The sequence below is a fragment of the Ursus americanus genome, chromosome 3, assembly GCF_024610735.1.
Source record: "Ursus americanus isolate L20-20 chromosome 3, mUrsAme1.1.p, whole genome shotgun sequence".
Lineage (NCBI taxonomy): Eukaryota > Metazoa > Chordata > Mammalia > Carnivora > Ursidae > Ursus > Ursus americanus.
The window spans coordinates 17,707,163-17,725,542 of NC_142129.1; the positions used below are offsets into that span (position 1 = coordinate 17,707,163).

Consider the following 18,380-nt stretch of genomic DNA (forward strand, 5'->3'; position numbering starts at 1 on the left):
GCTATCAGATATGTCTCTTTTTACTTCTAAACAATTAATTAATGTAACCATGGTCTTCTCCAGACCCAGATAGGTATAACATATCTTGAGTTTTGGCATAGTCATTGCTGTTATGTGTAAACTCCCAAGACCTCACCTATATTTTAAGTGATACTGGATTGGAATGAAGCCTATTAGTAAAATAAGTAAAGATCTCATGATCTCCAAATACATACATACATACATTCCTGCAGCTTTCGTTTTATAACACACTTTCAAGTTTTAATTCTTGACCACCATGAGTCTTATTTTAATACCTTGTGTTCACTTCTCTATTTGGTTTTTTTCTTTCTTTGGATAAAGAAGGAAATCACCTTTCCCTGTATAACTTCTCATAATTAGGGAGGGAGTTCTCTACTGGATCTTAATGTGCACTCCCTGTGGGATTCCCCAACAGCATCCCTGACAGGCCTGAGTTTTTCCCTTTTCAAAGGAGAGAGCTCTCCCTCTCAGACTGCTGAAGTGTTTCTTTGAGTCTCTGTGATCATTTACCTCCCAGTTACCTCCCCAGTAACCAGTCTACCATCTTTCAGCTTATTTCCAAACTGGCATTTAGTTTTAAGTGGTCTTTTTTTTTCTTCTTCTTTCTCTCTTAAAACAGCACATTTAAACAGTAAGCATAGTCTGAGTTTGGGAGTAGATTAACAACCACTGCAACTGTTAAATGTTGAATCGATAAAGATTTTTGACTTTGTAAGACCGGTATTACCCGCTCTCCCCAACTCCTGAGTTATTTAGCTCTTTTGAAAATCATTTAATACTTCCAGACAATATGTACATCTTCCAGACAATATGACTAAAATTCAGTGTTTTACAAATATGTTTAATCTTTAATAGAATTGTTTTTTTCACTGAAATGTTCTAGTTCAGTATAAAGCTCCAGGATATGGTGAAATAAGAATTGCTATTTCTAATCTGAATTTGAGAATGTATTCACCTGGTCTTCTTTCCTTCTTTCCTTCCTGCCTTCCTTCATAGTAGGGTTCAACATTGATTAAGAATTGGTTCTGTCAAGAGTATCTTTGGCAGTCTTTTTCAAATCCAACTATAATAAATCATAACTAAGGATGAACACTTAAATAAATGTTTATTTTAAATGATTTTTAAACTAAGGCCCCTTAGTGAACTGGTGGTGAGCATTTAAGTTTTGAATTCATCAGAGTTTTTTGAAATGCTAATCTCCACAGGAGTATTATCTTTTCTAGGTAGGAAAGGATGCATTCTTACTAGGACTAATTCTTTTTAAATTCAGACATCATTTTAGAATTGGAAGCACAAAAGTTTTTTATTTTCCCTAGTATGTGAATAAATAGTATAGAGGAAGAAACAGCAAAATAGTCTTTTTTTTTTTAATCAGACATTTCATATAGCTAAAATAGCTGGATTTCACAATATACATGCTTGTTTTGAAAATCAAACATTTATTTGTAAAAGAATCCCAAACTTGAACAAATATCTCTTGGTTTGTAACTAGTACAATGAGAAAGAACTCTTAAAGATGTGTGCTTGCTTGGTCTGTTGGGTTGGAAATGTTTACCACATCACCATGACTATACCCATATCTGTTTGATTTAGTTTTAGTATAAAATAATGAGAAAGTTATTTCATTTCCTGAAATTTTTTCTGAGATTAAGAAATAAAGCAAATTATTGTTTTACTGTCTGAAATGATACTTTCTAAGAATGAAGCTTATAGCTGGGTTATGAAGAATTTGTCAATTTAAATTGTGTTTCAGAGCATGGATAATTTTAGTCTTTCTAGGGAATTTTTCTGACTTTGATTTAAATCCATGAGATAAGATAGCCATCTTTCAGAAAAAGATGAGACTGATCTTCATTGTCAAAATAAAAGTAAGCTGTGTAATTAAATGGGGTAAAAAACTGGGTTTGGTGTTTTTTAAAACCTTAGAAAATTTGGAAATCTTTTAATTTAGAAAATTATGAACATCAGAAATCTTAGGAATTTCAGTAGACACATAACCATATGGGGATTTGCTGCATAGGTAGCAAAATACTTTGGTTATGAATACAAAGCTGAAGAGGAACTTACACCCCCATAAAAGTGTTTTATTGGCATAACTGAACAATCAAAAGCCATCACTGACTTTGTTCACAATGGCCAGCCTCTAGTGAAACACTAAAGAAAAAAACAACAAGCAGAACAGCATCACTTTTAGGAAAGAAGATACAGGGTAAACATTTAGAAAATGTTTGTTGAATGAAAGCTAATGGTTGAGAGAGTGATACTGGTGGCTGATTACTTCCGGAGGCCTGCAAAGCCTGGGTGTGCTTTGCGTTACATCTAGACTTTGGAAGCATTTACTCAGATTCGTTTGCACATGAGTTACGACTTCTGTCTTGGTTGTACTGTGGCATTCAGTGTTGATTCCCCTCTCCACTCCATGATCAGACCTTTTCTTCTGGCTTCTTTATCTCTGAACTCTGGGAACATCTCCTCTTGACGTTTACTTATTTCTTCAATACCATCCCCCACCAAACTCGCAGTTTTTAGAATGTCACCTAGTAACACTTTTCTTACCTCCAGTTTCTCATTTGTGATACCCCTGAATAAATACGTAAATACATAAATGAATATACGTATGTGTGTGTGAATGTGTGTACATCTTCCCCTAAAACACAATTTGTAAAGTCTTTTAAGGGCAACTAGTAATTGTTAAAAGAATTTTTTCTTTTGGTGAAACCAAAATCTGTTTCCCATTTATACTTCTTGTCAAATATGTGAAGGCAGTTACCACTTGTCTAGTAACTTCTAGTGGTAGATGAAGCATCCTTAGGTCTTCCAACTATTCTACACTTAGCATGGATTCTAATTCTCCCTGTAGTCTAGTTCTCCTCTACATATATTTTGATTGAACAGTGAATGCTTTTCTTTTAAATAGAAAGCTCACACTTTAATAATCCTGATGTGATCAGATAATCTATTTTTTCATTAAAACTATTCTTCTGTATATTTGTATATTCCTTTACAGTTTACAGAGTCCTTTTATAAAAATATGCTGTGGGGTAGGTATTACCCCCATTTTGTAAGTGAGGAAACTGAGGCTCAGAATGGTTTCATTTGCAGTTTTCCCATTGTCCTACAATTGCTAATGTAGACATTGCACATCTATTTACATGGTCTTAATGTTACCATTTTAGAAATTCCATTACCCATTTGTCATATTAGATATAAGCCTATTGTAAAACCACTAGACCCTTTTTTCATACATATGACTGGTTAGTTAGATCTCTTTCATACTGTATTTTCCTAATACATTTTTAAAAATCTGAATGTATATACCTGTTAAATTTTGTGCTTCGATTTGATAAGGTTAGAGTATACCTTTTGGGTATCACCATCTTACAAGTTTGTCTTATGAAAGAACTATATGTGATTGTAGAGATAGATAAATGTTATTGGTAACATTATTAATAACATTTGTGTGAAGAATTTGATGATTTTTAATTGAATAGCTGTAATTTTAATTACTGATTCTGTCATCTCTAGAATTGGCTTCCATTTGCTTATTTAAATTAACTTTGTAGGTTTTGCTGAGCTTGATAAAAAGTATGGAGTCAAAGATACAGGAAGCAATGTCACAGAAACTTATTTGTTTTTTTTTAATTTTATTTAAATTCCAGTTAACATACAGTATGATATTCGTTTCAGGTGTACAATATAGTGATTCAGCACTTTCATACATCACCCAGTGCTCATCACAAGTGCACTCTGTGGTCCCTATCACCCATTTAATCCCTCTCCCCTGCCCATCTCCCTTCTACTGGTGACCATTAGTTTGTTCTCTGTAGTTAGGAGTCTGTTTCTTGGCTTGTCTCTCTTTTTTCCCCTTTTGCTCATTTGTTTTGTTTCTTAAATTGCACATATGAGTGAAATTGTATGGTGTTTGTTTTTGACTTATTTCACTTAGCATAATACTCTAGCTCCATCCATGTCTTTGCAAATGGCAAGACTTCATTCTTTTTTATGACTGGGTGATATTCTTGTATATTTATACCACATCTTTATTCTCAATCAGTGGACACTTGGGCTGCTTCCATATCTTGGCTATTGTAGATAATGCCACTGTAAACATAGGGGTGCATGTATCCCTTCAAATTATTGTTTTTGTATCCTTTCGGTAAATACCCAGCAGTGCAATTGCTAGATCATAAGGTAGTTCTATTTTTAACTTTTTGAGGAACCTCGTTACTGTTTTCCACAGTGGCTGTATCAGTTTGCGTTCCCCCAACAGTGCAAGAGGGTTCCTTTTTCTCCACCTCCTCACCAACACCTGTTGTTTCTTGTGTTTTTTATTTTAGCCATTCTGACAGGTATGAGGTATCTCATTGTGGTTTTGTTTTGCATTTCTCTGATGAGTGATGTTAAGCATCTTTTCATGTGTCTCTTGGTCATCTCTATGTCTTCTTTGGGAAAATGTCTATTCATGTCTTCTGCCCATTTTTAAATTGGATTATTTGTTTTTTGGTTGTTGAGTTTTATAAGTTCCTTATGTATTTTGGATAGTAACCCTTAATCAGATATGTCACTTGCAAATATCTTCTCCCATTCTGTAGCTTGCCTTTTTGTTTTGTTGATTATTTCCTTTGCTGTGCAGCAGCTTTTTATTTTGATGTAGTCCCAGTGGTTTATTTTTGCTTTTGTTTCCCTTGCCTCAGGAGCTATATCTAGAAGGAAGTTGCTTTGGGCAATATCAAAAAGATGTTACTGCCTGTGCTCTCTTCTAGGATTTTTATGGGTTCAGATTTCACAGGACTTTAATCCATTCTGAATTTATTTTTGTGTTTGGTATAAGAATGTGGTCCAGTTTCATTCTTTTGCATGTTGCTGTCCAGTTTTCCCAACACCACTGGTTGAACAGACTGTCTTTTTTCCATTGGATATTCTTTCCAGCTTTGTCAAAGATTAATTGACCATATAATTGTGGGTTCATTTCTGGATTTTCTGTTGTGTTCCATTGATCTATGTGTCCATTTTTGTGCCAGTACCATACTGTTTTGATTACTATAGCTTTGTAATATAATTTGAAGTCATAATTGTGATGCCTCCAGCTTTGCTTTTCTTGTTCAAGATTGCTTTGGCGATTTGGGGTCTTCTGTGGTTCCAGACAAATTTTAGGATTGTTTGTTCTAGCTCTGTGAAAATGCTGTTGGTGGTTTGATAGGGATCACATTAAATGTGTAGACTGCTTTGGGTAGTATAGACATTTTAACAATGTTTGTTCTTCTAGTCTATGAGCACAGAATGTCTTCCATTTCTTTATGTCATCTTCAGTTTCTTTCATCACTGTTTTATAGTTTTCAGAGTATAGATTTTTCACCTCTTTGGTTAGGTTTATTCCTAGATATCTTCATTGGTTTTGGTACAGTTGTAAATGGAGTAGTATCACAGAAACTTTTAGGCTGACACACAGTACTTTAAGTTCTGTAAAAATTCATCTAACCACTGCTGTTATCCAGTGCTACGCTTTACATCATATCCCAAAAGATTACCATCAGAAAACTTACCAGAAACTGCTAAATTCAAGACATAGTATACTTAGGATATCCCAGAAAGCCCATCCACAGAATAAATTATTTTGCTATGATTCCTTCTTTATAGAAGTGCATTTTGGCTCTCATTGATCACTCTATGCCATTTGTTTTATGGATTTGATGTGTCAGTGGGATGGGAAGGTAGCTGGTTTCAAAGTCTTGAGTTTGGGCATGTCGCAGAAGAAGAAAGGAAAGCGACCAAGTATAAAGAAAGAGGACATTTCCAGTGGAAACCAGTTGTCAGTAGAAGCTCCCTCCATGACTACCTATTCCACTTCAAGATTAAACTTCCTGTGTACTTCAGTTGGAAGGCAGCCAAAGTTCTAGCCAAAATGCTACGTATTATTTTCCATGTAAAATGCCACCAAATGCAAGCAATAGAGCAGCAGTGCTTACTAAACCTGTCACTCATTTCTAAAGAAATCATCCAGCTCCTAATCTGTTTCAGATTTTCCCAAGAACTAATTATAAGTATGTAGCTTCTCTAGTCTGCCATTTTCTCCTTTTCCAGTGCTTATCTTAACAGTGGTTTTGTGATCACATCTGTGAGGATTAATTCCCTGGAATAGAATTCATTTTGCACCTAAAGATTTAAAACTCATTTAAATTAAGTGGATGTTCTTTTACTGTCTTTGCGTCTTTACTGACTTACAGTTCTCTTCTCCACATTGCTTACTCTGTCCATTCTGGTTTGAGGATCGTGCCCTTTTTACAAAGAAGATGGAAAGAAGCAAAATGAAGATGGAACTGCATAGCCCTGCCTTCTCTTGGGGCTTAACGTTATGACACCAGGCTGCACAGTGGCTTTTCCTAATTTTCTCCTATTCCAAACTTAGCTTTTTCTTGCCTTCAGCATTGTCCACAAGCTTCAGATCATTATGTGTTCTGATTGTAGTCTTCAAGGATTATGACACTCTTACAGACAGGTAGGTTTTTTACCTCCATCCATCTTTTCTAAGCCTTCTTTTCAATTCTGATTCCATGGGATTCTCCGGGTATAACAACTGGTTTCTTTAGATTTCTCCCAGTTTCTTTTCTTTGTTAGAATCACTTATTCTTGCATAATCAGAAAATCATATTTTAGCATCTTCTGTGGCCTATGACTCACTGTCCCCTATAACTGTGGGACAACCCTGAGCCATCCTTTTTTTTTTTTTTTAACCTTTTTTGGAAAGCTGTTTTCTCCAAAAATCTGGAAGCAGATGTTCAGGGCTGTTGGTTTAGGAAGCATTAAATACCTGTTGAGGTCCAGGTTTGGGAACTATACACGATATACAAAGAGGATTAAATGAAGGCCCCTTTCCTGGAGGAGATCATAGTCTAGCAGACAAAAGCTATCACATAAACAAGTATTTGCAGTGCATTGTGGTAATTGCAGAAACAGCCAGGGTGCCTGCCATCCAAGAGCTCCAGTCTAAGTTATTCCCGTTTCTTCCTTCTGTAAATCCTAAAATATGTCACAAACGCTTAGGGCTTCTGTTATGTTCACAACAGCCAACGAGTTCTTTGTTGGTCAGAAGTCCAAAATAAAAGTTTCACTCCTTATTTCCACCTTGGGCAAGAGAGATTGTCAGGAGATCAGTTTTATTAGGTTTATTTTCTTCCAGCAGATTGAGACCTCAGAGATGTTAGGGTGGTCGGCAACCCCCCATGTCTGTGTACTTTCGTCATTTGTCTTGGTGAGACCATGTTCTGGTGACTTCTATATGCTCTCCTGGATGATAAGCCCCCCGATTGTCTTTGGATCGCCTCACAGTGCTTTGTTCCTAGTGCTCAGTTTGTGTTCACTTGAATGCTTTCCTTTGCGCTTCCAATTTCAGATTTTATAGATTTCTTATATTCGATTTTTGCCCCTCCCATCCTTTAGCCCTGTTGCTTCTGTGTTCTGGTTCAGGTTCCATCTGATCCAGTTTATAATGCTTCTGAGATGTATTTATCTTTTGCATTAACTTCCAAGTGTACTTTTTCCTCATTCTCTATATAGCTTTATATATAGACATCTTTCTGTAAGTATTTTTCCATTTTTAAAAAATAGATTCTGCTTCCTTAGATCTGTCATAAGACAAACATCTGGATGTTTTCCTGGTTCTCATGGGATGATCTGATTCTCCCCTAAAACAGACTGACAGGAACATTCGAGAAGAAAAGGGTACACATTGTGCAAAACACATCTACTTACATTTTGAAATACTTTCATTCTATTTTAGATCAGCTGCCTCTGTTGCTGTCTGTTCTGTATGGAATGCCCATGTCCTCTTCAATATCAGCTTCTCGAGTCATCACTTATCCTGCATGCAGAGTGGCGGAATAGTTCATTTTCTTCTTTATGCCCACAGGACTTTGTTCATACCAGAGGAGCATTTAGTATCACCCAGGCATTCTTTTTTTAATTTTGGTGCATTGGATTTTAAAAAGTGTACATGCATCTCAAACACTGTTGAAAACTTGTCATTATAATGGCTCCTTTCCCTCTGTTTACATGCACAAAAGCCTTTTGCCCTCCCCTCCCAACCTAGCTGATTCCTGCTTTCAGAAAGATTTGCATCTGTTTGGAGAGCGTGATTTGATTCATAGCATTATACAAATATGAATTAAACAGGCTTTTTAGGGGAAAGTGATTTTTCAGCTCTTCTCAAGTTGGATCTTTGATTCAGCAGATATCTTGTGGCACATCAGATTTCTGAGACAGCAACAGGCTGAACGATACACAAAATACATCCTTACAGGCCTTGCAGTAGAGTTGAGAGGTCTAAGGGTGAGCAGCAACCATAGTGGGGTCACAGCAGTTTGCTGCCCAGTGATTGTGGTTCAGGCCACAAGTACTATTCTAGAATGATCTGAGTGGAAGAGAAAAGACTTAAACTTTGGGAAGATTGAATAAAAATTAATTAGAAGAAATCAGGAAAGCATTCTAGAGAGGGGAAAAAAGCACAAAATAAAGGCAGAGTCCAGGAAGTCCAGACCATATTTAGCTGACCCTCATGGCCTCTCTTTTCCTGTTTATGTCATTTCTGCTTCCTTCTATTAGTAATAATAAATCTTGGTTGCTTTTTATTGCTACTTTTTTTCAAGTTCTTCTGTTGTCAGAACTTTTTTTCATTTGAGTTCTTAGGATTTTTCACTTAGTTTAATCTCTACTTTCAAATATATTAAATCCTTAACATTTTGTGCCCCATTAAATCTGCTCTGCAGTACTGGTCTGTTTTGGTTTATAATAAGCATAATCCTAGAAATGTGAGTGTCATTTCTTTTTGTTTAAGAAGAATAACATTTTCCATAAACTTGAAGTCATTTTCCTTTCAAATTTTAGTTTATAAATTGAAATTATTTCTGAGGCTCACCTAAAAAGCACAGCATGCCGATACGATAAAGCTTGCTTTCGTGTTCTGGTAGGAGAAATTTTGTGTGCTCTTTAAAGTTTGGTTTAACATATAAGGACAAGCATAATTCATTTATGTTTGAGTTGCTTAGAGATATGTTGTTGAAGTTTGGAGAAAGTTTAGGGTTTCTTAAAATCCTGTACTGATGGAGATGCACTCCATCCAAAACTGATAGGAGATCATATATATGACAGTGTGAGGTGGGGTAGGGAGGTGCTGTAGAGGGGGGCAGAGCCTGAGATAGGATGACTGTGTGTCCTAAAAATGCACAAATATTTGAGAGTCTAACTGACATGGGGTAACCATAATGGGAACTAAATTTCAATGTGCAACAGCTTGTACCAAGAAAGATTTGTTTTACTAAGTAACCTAGCCACTGGAGGGAGCCTTTGACTTTGAACTATAAAGGACAGCAGTAAAGGAAAGGAAGATAAAAGGTTTTTGGAAAGCAAGATCAGGTTGCCAGTTGGGGCTTTGAGGAGTAACCATTAGATAAGGCTTAAAACCTGGAGAGCAGAATAAACTCTTCAAGGCATATTTGGGACTCTTGATGACTACTGCCCTGTAGGGGAGGGTTTGAGCACTGATAGAAATTTAACTTGAAATTCAAGAGGTCTTTGGCCATAGGGGCGACAGATACAAATGGCCTAAGGCCGAATAGGCGGGCCAGTTGTCCCTAGCAAACAGGAAAGTAGAGAAATGGGTGGGTTTGTGAATTGAGCTGCATCTAGCCAGTTTAATTAATAAGGCCTATGTGTTTCTAGCAAAAAGACCTTGCGGAGATGGTGCCAAAAATGAAGGTAGAGTCAAGGCTTCCGAGAGGAGACAGAAAATCCTGACCTGGTGGTACAGACTATACTAGAGGAAACAAATACTTGGGATGGCCTTTTGTTTTCAGGTTCCCCTTACATGTGTTTTATCTCACCGTGTTGTCATTACACGCAGATCTTCTGTCCCCTCGCTGAGAAGCAGGTACTGTTTTTCGAATGCAGTCTTACATGGCGCCCTAATATGTGACATAGAGGAAAGCAGGATGGGAGGAGGATGTGCTGTCCTCGTGCCCTGTCCCCTCAGCTTCCTCCCCAGGGGCCGCTGAGATGGTTTTGCAGTCTGAAACCAGTTTGAACACCAGTCTTTCAGGTGAAGATTTTATGCAGACTGGAAAAACTCACTATTTTGTCACCAGTGACAACTTATAAAGAATAGGTTTTCCCACAGTTCTGCCATTGGTAGCAAAGTTTTGCATTTCGTAATGATGAACACGTTGCAGTTACTCTGAGGAACAGAAAGGAGAGAAACCCACTTAGCCGCTATAATGCTGTGTGTTTTTGCCTAAACCATTCATCTTTTCCTGCTTTAGGATTTTCTGTCAAAGATGCGATGGCAGATGACAGCTTAATTTTATCTTATAATACAGTTGACCGTTGGACAATGCAGGAGTTACAGACACCGAAAAGAGAAAATATATTTAATATAAATATTAAAATACATTTCATAGTGCTGTGCTGAAAAAAAATCCGCATGTAAGTGAACCCGCACAATTAAGACCCACGTTGCGTCAGGGTCAACTGTGGAGCCATTGCTTATAAAACATGTCTTTCTCTATATATCCTACTTAGTAGTTAGACTAGTCTAGTGTTCTGTAAATATACCAAAAATCGTTTCAACCTGCTGTGGATGTTTGAGACTCAGGGTGTCTATGGAATGAGTAAAACCACTCCGTGAATGACTGCTCCTGTTCTTACTACCGCCCCCCCCTCCGACATTTCCACATGTGTGCCTCCCTGGCCTCTCTCTCTACTACACTTTACAGCACTTATTAATCACGTACAACCCAGGGACATTTCTTCTGTTGCTCGTCCAGACTGTAGTTGTTGAACTTTTCCCGTATTTACATTGTCTCACCCTCTCGACTTTAAACTCCTTGAGAACTGGAGACAAAGTTGAAGTTGTTTGTTCTCCTTGCAAACTGTACGCCTTCAGGAAATAGTTGCTTTGACTTTGATCTTGGCCATCTCAACACATACATTTTATCATTTTTGTTGTTGCTGTTGCTGCTAAAAACCAGATTTGTCAACTTGCTTAGTGTGCTGTGACCAACGTGTTATGGACTGGGTGTTAGGTAATCGGCAGGCTGGCCGAATTTTAGACATAATTTCTTCTCTGTGGTGTTCTGATCCAGGGAAACCGAAGGTATACTGATACTTCTTACCCAGTGGCATATGCGAATTTGGTATTTGGCACCTTGAAGGTATTTTAAATTTTATGTCTCTGAGTTCTATACTGAAAAATAAAACTACTACAAACAACTTGACCTGCTTTCCTGCCCTCAAATTATTTAGACCCAAAGATAGTGTTTTGTTGTACATATTTGAAAATCATAAATTAAAATTAGCTTTTTTAACATTATAAAACATTTAAACATTATTAACAATCCTTTAAAAATATACAATTTTTCCTGAATGTGTTATCCTACAACTAAATACTTTAAAAATCAAATAGTGTCATTTCTAATATAAAATATGTCCAGTAACTTGATTTTCATTGTGCTTTGCTTGTGGAAAGTTTAAGGTACTTTCCATATCTTATTTGTCTTTGTAATATTTTGGTGGTGAGAAGGCTTGTCATTTAGATTGACTACGTGGTCCCTCTGTGAAGATGCTGGCTGTTACCCCTACATTCCTGAGGAGGAAACTGTTTGTACAGAGCCAGTTTCTGGCAAGTGAGGAGTCCTCTGCCTTGGCTTTTTGGAAAGTTTACTGTCTATTCAGTATTGAGTACTGATAAAAAATTGTTGTTAGCCATTTATCAAGTAATAAATGGGCTTCAGATTGCTTTCTCTTCTCTCATTTTGTCCCTACAAGAGAATAAGGCAGATGTTATTCCTATTTATGAAATAGAGCCCTGGGATATTAAGAGCCTTAGATGCTTAGGGTGTATTAATTACCAGTGTAGAGCTGACTTACACAGGCCGTCTGCAATTTTCAGCCCAGTATTTTCTCTATTAGACCTACTGACTTGTACATTCTGAATTGCACCCCACTGTGAAATCCTGTATCAAGAAAGGGAAATGAAGTTGCATCAAGTTGAGTCCAGTGATCAAAGTTCTGGTACTATCTTAAAGGGAAATATGTATTCAAGTAGGATTTTTCAGAGCCCGGATACAAAGGAACCAACTTCCTTTGTGTAAGTGGTTCTCAATGAGGGACCATTTTGGCTCCCCCAGGAGCCATCTGGCAATGTCTGGAGACATTTTTGGTTGTCAGAACTGGGGTGTGTGAGCTCTTGGTATCTGGTGGGTGAAGGCCAAAGACGCTACTAAACATCCTGTAATGCATAGAACAGCGCCCCCCAACACAGACTTATGTAGTCTAAAATGCTAGTAGTGTTGAGGTTAATAACCCTTGCTGTTGTATAGTGCAAGGAATGGATTACCAGAAGCCTTCATTGCCAGAACAAATTTGAGTCAGAGGCAGTGGGGGATAGGGAGGTAAAGGAGGTGATTTCGAGTACGGCTGGGCTTAGAGAGCTGTTTTGGGGAAAGTAGACTTTAATTTCCTTTCATTTGCCCTTTCTTTGTGCCAACACTTGACATAGCAACAGTGGAGAAAGCTGAAGAACATTTCTCTTCTTGTTCTAAGTTACTTGGAATTAGTGGTCCGAGAGCTAAAGATGTCCATCCATGTCTCTGTGACACTTGCAGCTTCACTGTAAACCAGTCATCTGTGCTCTCAGGGTCCCAAGATGTCTAGGTACATGACTTTGTTTTTTGGCAAGATTGTAAGAATTATAAATTAGCTAATTTATTTCTCAAGCTATCTTATAATCATAGTTCACGTGGGATGATCTGAGTTTTTCACTGTTTCTGTATCATGTGCCATATGTGAGTTTCTTTGGCCAACATACAGTTGACCGTTAAACAACTTGGGGCTAGGGGCACCACATATAAAAAATCCATGTATAACTTTTGACTCCCCAAAACCTTAACTACTAATAGCTTACTCTTGACCGGAACGCCTTACCAATAACATAAGCAGTCAATTAACACGTATTTTGTGTGTTATATGTATTCTTACAATAAGTTAAGCTAGAGAAAAGAAAATGTTACTAAGAAAATCATAAGGAAGAGAAAATACATTTACAGGACTGTACTGTATTTATCGAAAAAAAAAAAAATTACCTGTAAGTTGACCCATGCAGCTCAAATCTATGTTGTTCAAGAGTCAGCTGTACTCTTGCTTGATTTCATTAGTCTAAAATCAGAGAAACATCTTTTTAAAAAATACTTTGTCTTTTAGAGTGTTTTAAGTTTACAGCAAAACTGAGTGGAAAGTGCAGAGTTCCTATATATCCCCTACTACTCCTGCACAAATGTCTTTTGACTTTATTGCAATACTAATTTTCAAATAAACTATATAAGTGCAAATATTATTCTGTTAATGCAAAATTAAGAGTTCCTTAGTTCCAGTTCTCACTAAATGTAAAGCAAAAGTAAGGAGAAAATTGGTATTATTGAGTTATGGGGTATTTTCTTTTTCTCGATTCAGTGGAAAAGATGGGCTCAAATCATCTGTATAGGCTTCTTATTGACTTCGGCTACTTAGTTCAAGAGCATTAATCTCCCTCAGAATTTTCCCATGTGGTCATACGTCATCTTTTTATATCAGGGGGATTTTTTTCCTTCCTGAGAAGCTCTCCTTGTTTAGAGTTCAGTTTCTGGTTGATTGAAAACCATTTTAAGTTATTCGGTCTGACAGTTTGACCACTTTAAAGGTTCAAATGTGGCATAGCCACCAAACCTTCCTGTAACAGAGGGTATTTTAGAACTTTGTTAGTGCCTCATGCAGTTGGAGCCAGAGTGAAAATGATGATTGCATTGTTCATTAGAAATCCCCCCAACCCCTGACTTGACTGCAGAGACCAGTTTGTTCCCTCAGCCGAAATATTTCTCTGTCCTGCTAATCGTGGCCAGTGGACATACTGTAATGTTGCTGTGTTTCTTTTTTGCCTCCTTTTAGTCATGGGTCTTATAGGCCCCTGGGTTTTCCCTTAAATATTGGACCCATTAAAAAGTCAGTTAATAGTCTGTACCATGTAGATCAAGAGAGAGAGCTTGGTGTTATTAAAAAAAAACAACTCCGATAGGGTCTGGGTTCAAGTCCTTCCTATACCAGTTATGCGACCTTGAGCAAGTTATTCTGGAGTGTGTTTCTTTATCTGTTAGACGGAGATGATTCTCCCTGCTCTGCCTACCTCACAACATGAGGGTCAAATGAAATAATAATTGACTCTGAGAGAGCCTTGTAAATTGTACAACTTAATGCAGGTGTAAAGTGGAATGCAGACAGAAGGGTGAGCCTTAGGAAACCGCATTGATTGTGAAAGGAAAGTCGATTTGAAGAATTTATTTTCCCTTATCTTGACTTGTCTGTATGGCGTAGACGACCTCTTCTTCATCTTAGTAATTCGGGGATGACTTTTGTTGGGTTTGGTTGTGGTTTCTTTTTTTCTTTTTATAAATAAGGTCAGTCGGGTTAAATGCTTCACTTGCTGAAACATGATACCGTTTGGCATAGAACAGTAATTTGAGCAAAGCAAAATTATAAAAAGAAAATTCTGAATTCACCAAATATCACAGACTGCCTGATAGAATATCATCGTCGTCGTCACCATCATCATCAGTGATGATTGCTAATCAGTTCTCTGTGCTCTTCTCAAAAACCTCAGTTGATAGTTTGACCTACATCCCTATTTCCAATAAAACAATTACTCTGGTAGCTATGCTTCACCCTTTCCCCTCCAGCCAATTAGAGTATGTGGATTCTGGATGGTAGTAGATCAAGTTAGTTTAGTCACAATTTCTAAAAAGCCTTTTTACATTGATAGTGTCTTGTCATGTATGACACTATTCATAACTAGAGCCAGCAAACTAACTGTAGGACTCCAGGACTTGAGTTTTAAATGATCAGTAGAACTGTTGAAATAGAGTAGGTAGACTGTGCTGGAAATTATCCCATCTGAGAGGTAGCTTAGCTCCTGCCTGCTCAGCCTTTATGACTAATGGAAAAATACTCTTTTCAAATTCAAAAGCCTATTCATTCCTGCCTTTCTCTTCTGAAATGCATTACCAGTTTTATCATCAGGAAGAACTTAATTATTTTTCCTTTTCTATTGGCTTATGTTTATTCTTCATAAAATGACTTTTCTTCCATTTAACGGGCTCAGAAATGAGCTCCTATATTGAACTTTGCAGGCTTGATAGCGTAAATCAGCTCAGCTGGCTAAATGCCTCCCTGACTGAAACTTCATAATGTACCTGGAACTCAGTTGTGCTCTGGAGCATGGAGTCTTTAAACTGGATTATTGATTTACAAGCGCAAGATGGTGAAGTGTCTATAAGAAGGACAAGACGCTCCCTCTCCTGATCCTTGAGCAAGTCTTTCCTCGCTGATTTCAGGGGCTTTGAGCTCATGAGGAAAATCCTAACCACGTTTATCTTGCTAGGACAACCCATCTCAAATGCTCAGTAAAGAAAGAATAATTCTTCTCCCGCTTAACCACTAAAGAACAACATATGTTTCTAACGTCAGCTTTTTATTTTTTTTTTTTATCTTTCATTTTTTTGTTGGTAAATCTCCCAGACAACAGCAGTTCTGTAGAGAGTTTAAATATGAAGGAATGGCAGGACGGGCTAAGGGCACTTCTACCCAACATTAACATCAACTTTGGTGGACTGCCCAATTCTTCCTCCCCCTCCAACGCCAACCACAGTGCACCAACGTCCAACCCTGCCACCACCGACAGCCTGAGTTGGGACAGCCCTGGCAGCTGGACAGACCCAGCCATCATCACAGGTAACTTTCTCGCTCCTTCAGCTCCACTGACTGCCATCGTTTGGTTTTTAGCACCGATTAGATTAAAAAAAAAAAAAAACAAAAAAAACCAGAGGTCTCTTCAACAGAAGCTTCTTTTTCACGAAGCCGCCAGTGTGGGGTGGCCGGTTTTGCTCTCCGGGGTTGCGCAGTCTCGGTTTAACTCTGTCGGCCTCGTTGTATAAGGCACTTGGCGCCTAGGTTGTTCTTCGGGTGTGAGCAGGTGCTCACGTCTGGCAGCATGTGTGTAGTTTTCAGGTCTCAAAGTACAAAAGTTTCTGACTTATCCTTTTAAAGGAACATACTCCACTTTTTGAAAATAAAGCTCTCTATTATAAGGCTCTCTTGGTTACGTATCCCTGTCAGAGAAGGAGAAGCGCAATGGGGAAATGACAGTGTGCAACTGTGGGGACTCGGTTTGGCAGCTCTGCCTCTGTGACAGCAGGGGACGGTGTCTGTGTAGGGGAAGAGGAGGCACGGGTTTCTGTCACGATGAATCGTCCTTGGGGGTGGAGGGTCAAAAAGCACATACGATTAAAAAGGTCTTATTTGGAAGGAGTTGAAGACTGTAATTTTTCTGTTTCTTTTTGGATAAACTAATCCTGCCTTAAAAATTCCCTATTGGATGGGTTTCTGGTTCTTTCTGCCCAGACTCACCGTTTTCCCTCTTGTTTTCTTTTCTCTCCTCAGGTATTCCAGCAACTTCAGGAAACAGTTTAGACTCTCTTCAAGATGACAATCCTCCACACTGGCTAAAATCCCTTCAGGCCCTCACAGAGATGGACGGCCCCAGTGCTGCTCCGTCACAGACCCACCACAGCGCCCCCTTCAGCACACAGATCCCTCTGCACAGAGCCAGTTGGAATCCCTACCCTCCTCCTTCAAATCCTTCCAGCTTCCACTCCCCACCCCCAGGCTTTCAGACAGCCTTCAGACCCCCCAGCAAAACCCCCACAGATTTACTACAGAGTTCAACACTGGACCGCCATTAGGGAAAGAGGAGGCACCATTAGAAAATGCAGGATTTGTCCCACCCTGTTTTCTCCCTCTCAGCCCACCTACCGCTCCCTTCTCATCTCTTACGTTCTGAAGAATCCAGTTCCTGATCAGTTTTTTTTCTCCCCACCCCCAGATGCAATGCGATCACAGGGTCATTACCATCTCTCTCTCTTTTTTTAATTGTAAAAGTTTCTGTTGATCCAGCATTTGAGTGACGCTGTTGAATGTTTCCTACAAATGCCTTTTTTAAGGAGGAAAAAAAAAACCAAAGGGCAGTCTCAATACTTAGAAAATTACTGTCTGTCTGTTGCGCATAATAATGACATAATCTGCTTAGCAGAAAATGACGATTAATCTTTAGGAAAGGTCAAGTAAATGCATTATCAACTGCAAAAGTTTGAAAACCAGGTTAATTGAAATGAGATTGCTAAGTGCATGGGGGAAAGCAGTGGTCCTGGCATCCATCTTGTACTCAGCTTATCACTCTTGCAGGGAAAAATGCTTTTAATTTAATTTAATTCTTTCAGCAAGTTGATGGAGAGGACTTGATTGTGTCATTAAGCAAAAGAATTTATTGGAAGTTGATAGAAAGACAAATTGATCTATAGTAGTAACTGGCCTATTGCTAAAGAGTTTAAGGAGGGGAGAAGTGATTTTTTTGAAAGGAGAAAAAAATTTTTGGCTTTAGATTTAAAGTAAATTCAAGTGTTTTAAAGAAAAAAAGTATTCGCAGATTTAATACCTATGCATAACTATAAGAGCTGAAATAGAAGTGATTTCTTCAGTCTTTCTCCTCTGTCAGAATCTTTTTTTCTTTTACCTTAAATTCGCCTGACTGGGGCACTCTGAGATAGCACTGCTCTGGGGCCATCTAATCACCATCAGGAGCAAATCTCTGACCTCCTTGCCTGCAGCTTTTACTTAACCCTGTAGTTTCTGGACGTTTGTGCAGTATTGAAAAGACAGGAGAAAAGGAAACAGAAACCTGGTTATAACCTGACGCTAAAACTAAAAACAAGGAAATGTACCTCTTTCTTCAGAATTAAAACTAAAATCTTAAATAAAACAGAAAACTTGATGATGACCCTTGGGCTGTTTTGTTTTTGTTTTTCCATTTTGTTGTATGTGAGTTTGAAACATTTTGTGACAACAATCATCAGATGTTTCTGTTGATTTTACATGTTCAACACTAGTAAAAATGGTACAGAAGAAGAAATGAGAAAAAGAATTCGTCTTATTGTCAGTCTTGGCCGTCTTTGAAGATCAGCCCACCTTGTCCTCAAGAGTTCCTCTTCCTGCCGCTTTTGGTAGAAGATACCTCCCTGTGCTATTGTATTATGCAGACCCAAACTTCCCAGCTGAGAAGCGTCATGTGCCAGGAAGGAGCAGATGAGCTGTTGGTGTGCTGAGATGTTGGTTGGCTTGGGAGGCCTGGTGGGACTAGCCGGTGTGGTGTGCACATAGCAGTGCCGTGTGTGAGTGCCGTGCTGGGAAAGAGATTGGGAGACCATAATGTCTCTGATGGAGACATCTCACAG

General features: G+C 38.3%; 1 protein-coding gene across 5 annotated transcripts in view; it reads left to right on the forward strand.

The window, feature by feature from the left end:
• The window catches only part of CNOT4 (CCR4-NOT transcription complex subunit 4), a 137,956-nt gene extending 120,030 nt beyond the window's left edge, over positions 1-17,926 (forward strand). For 3 of the 5 annotated variants that reach the window (XM_045792585.2, XM_045792584.2, XM_045792586.2), the window contains 2 exons: positions 15,613-15,825; positions 16,534-17,926. In XM_045792585.2, the coding sequence (XP_045648541.1) occupies positions 15,613-15,825; positions 16,534-16,835 (515 nt within the window). In that variant the 3' untranslated portion in view covers positions 16,836-17,926. The remainder of the gene's footprint in view (positions 1-15,612; positions 15,826-16,533) is intronic. The other 2 variants (XM_045792588.2, XM_045792589.2) reach the window with 1 other exon arrangement.
• Positions 17,927-18,380: the final 454 nt, after the last annotated feature.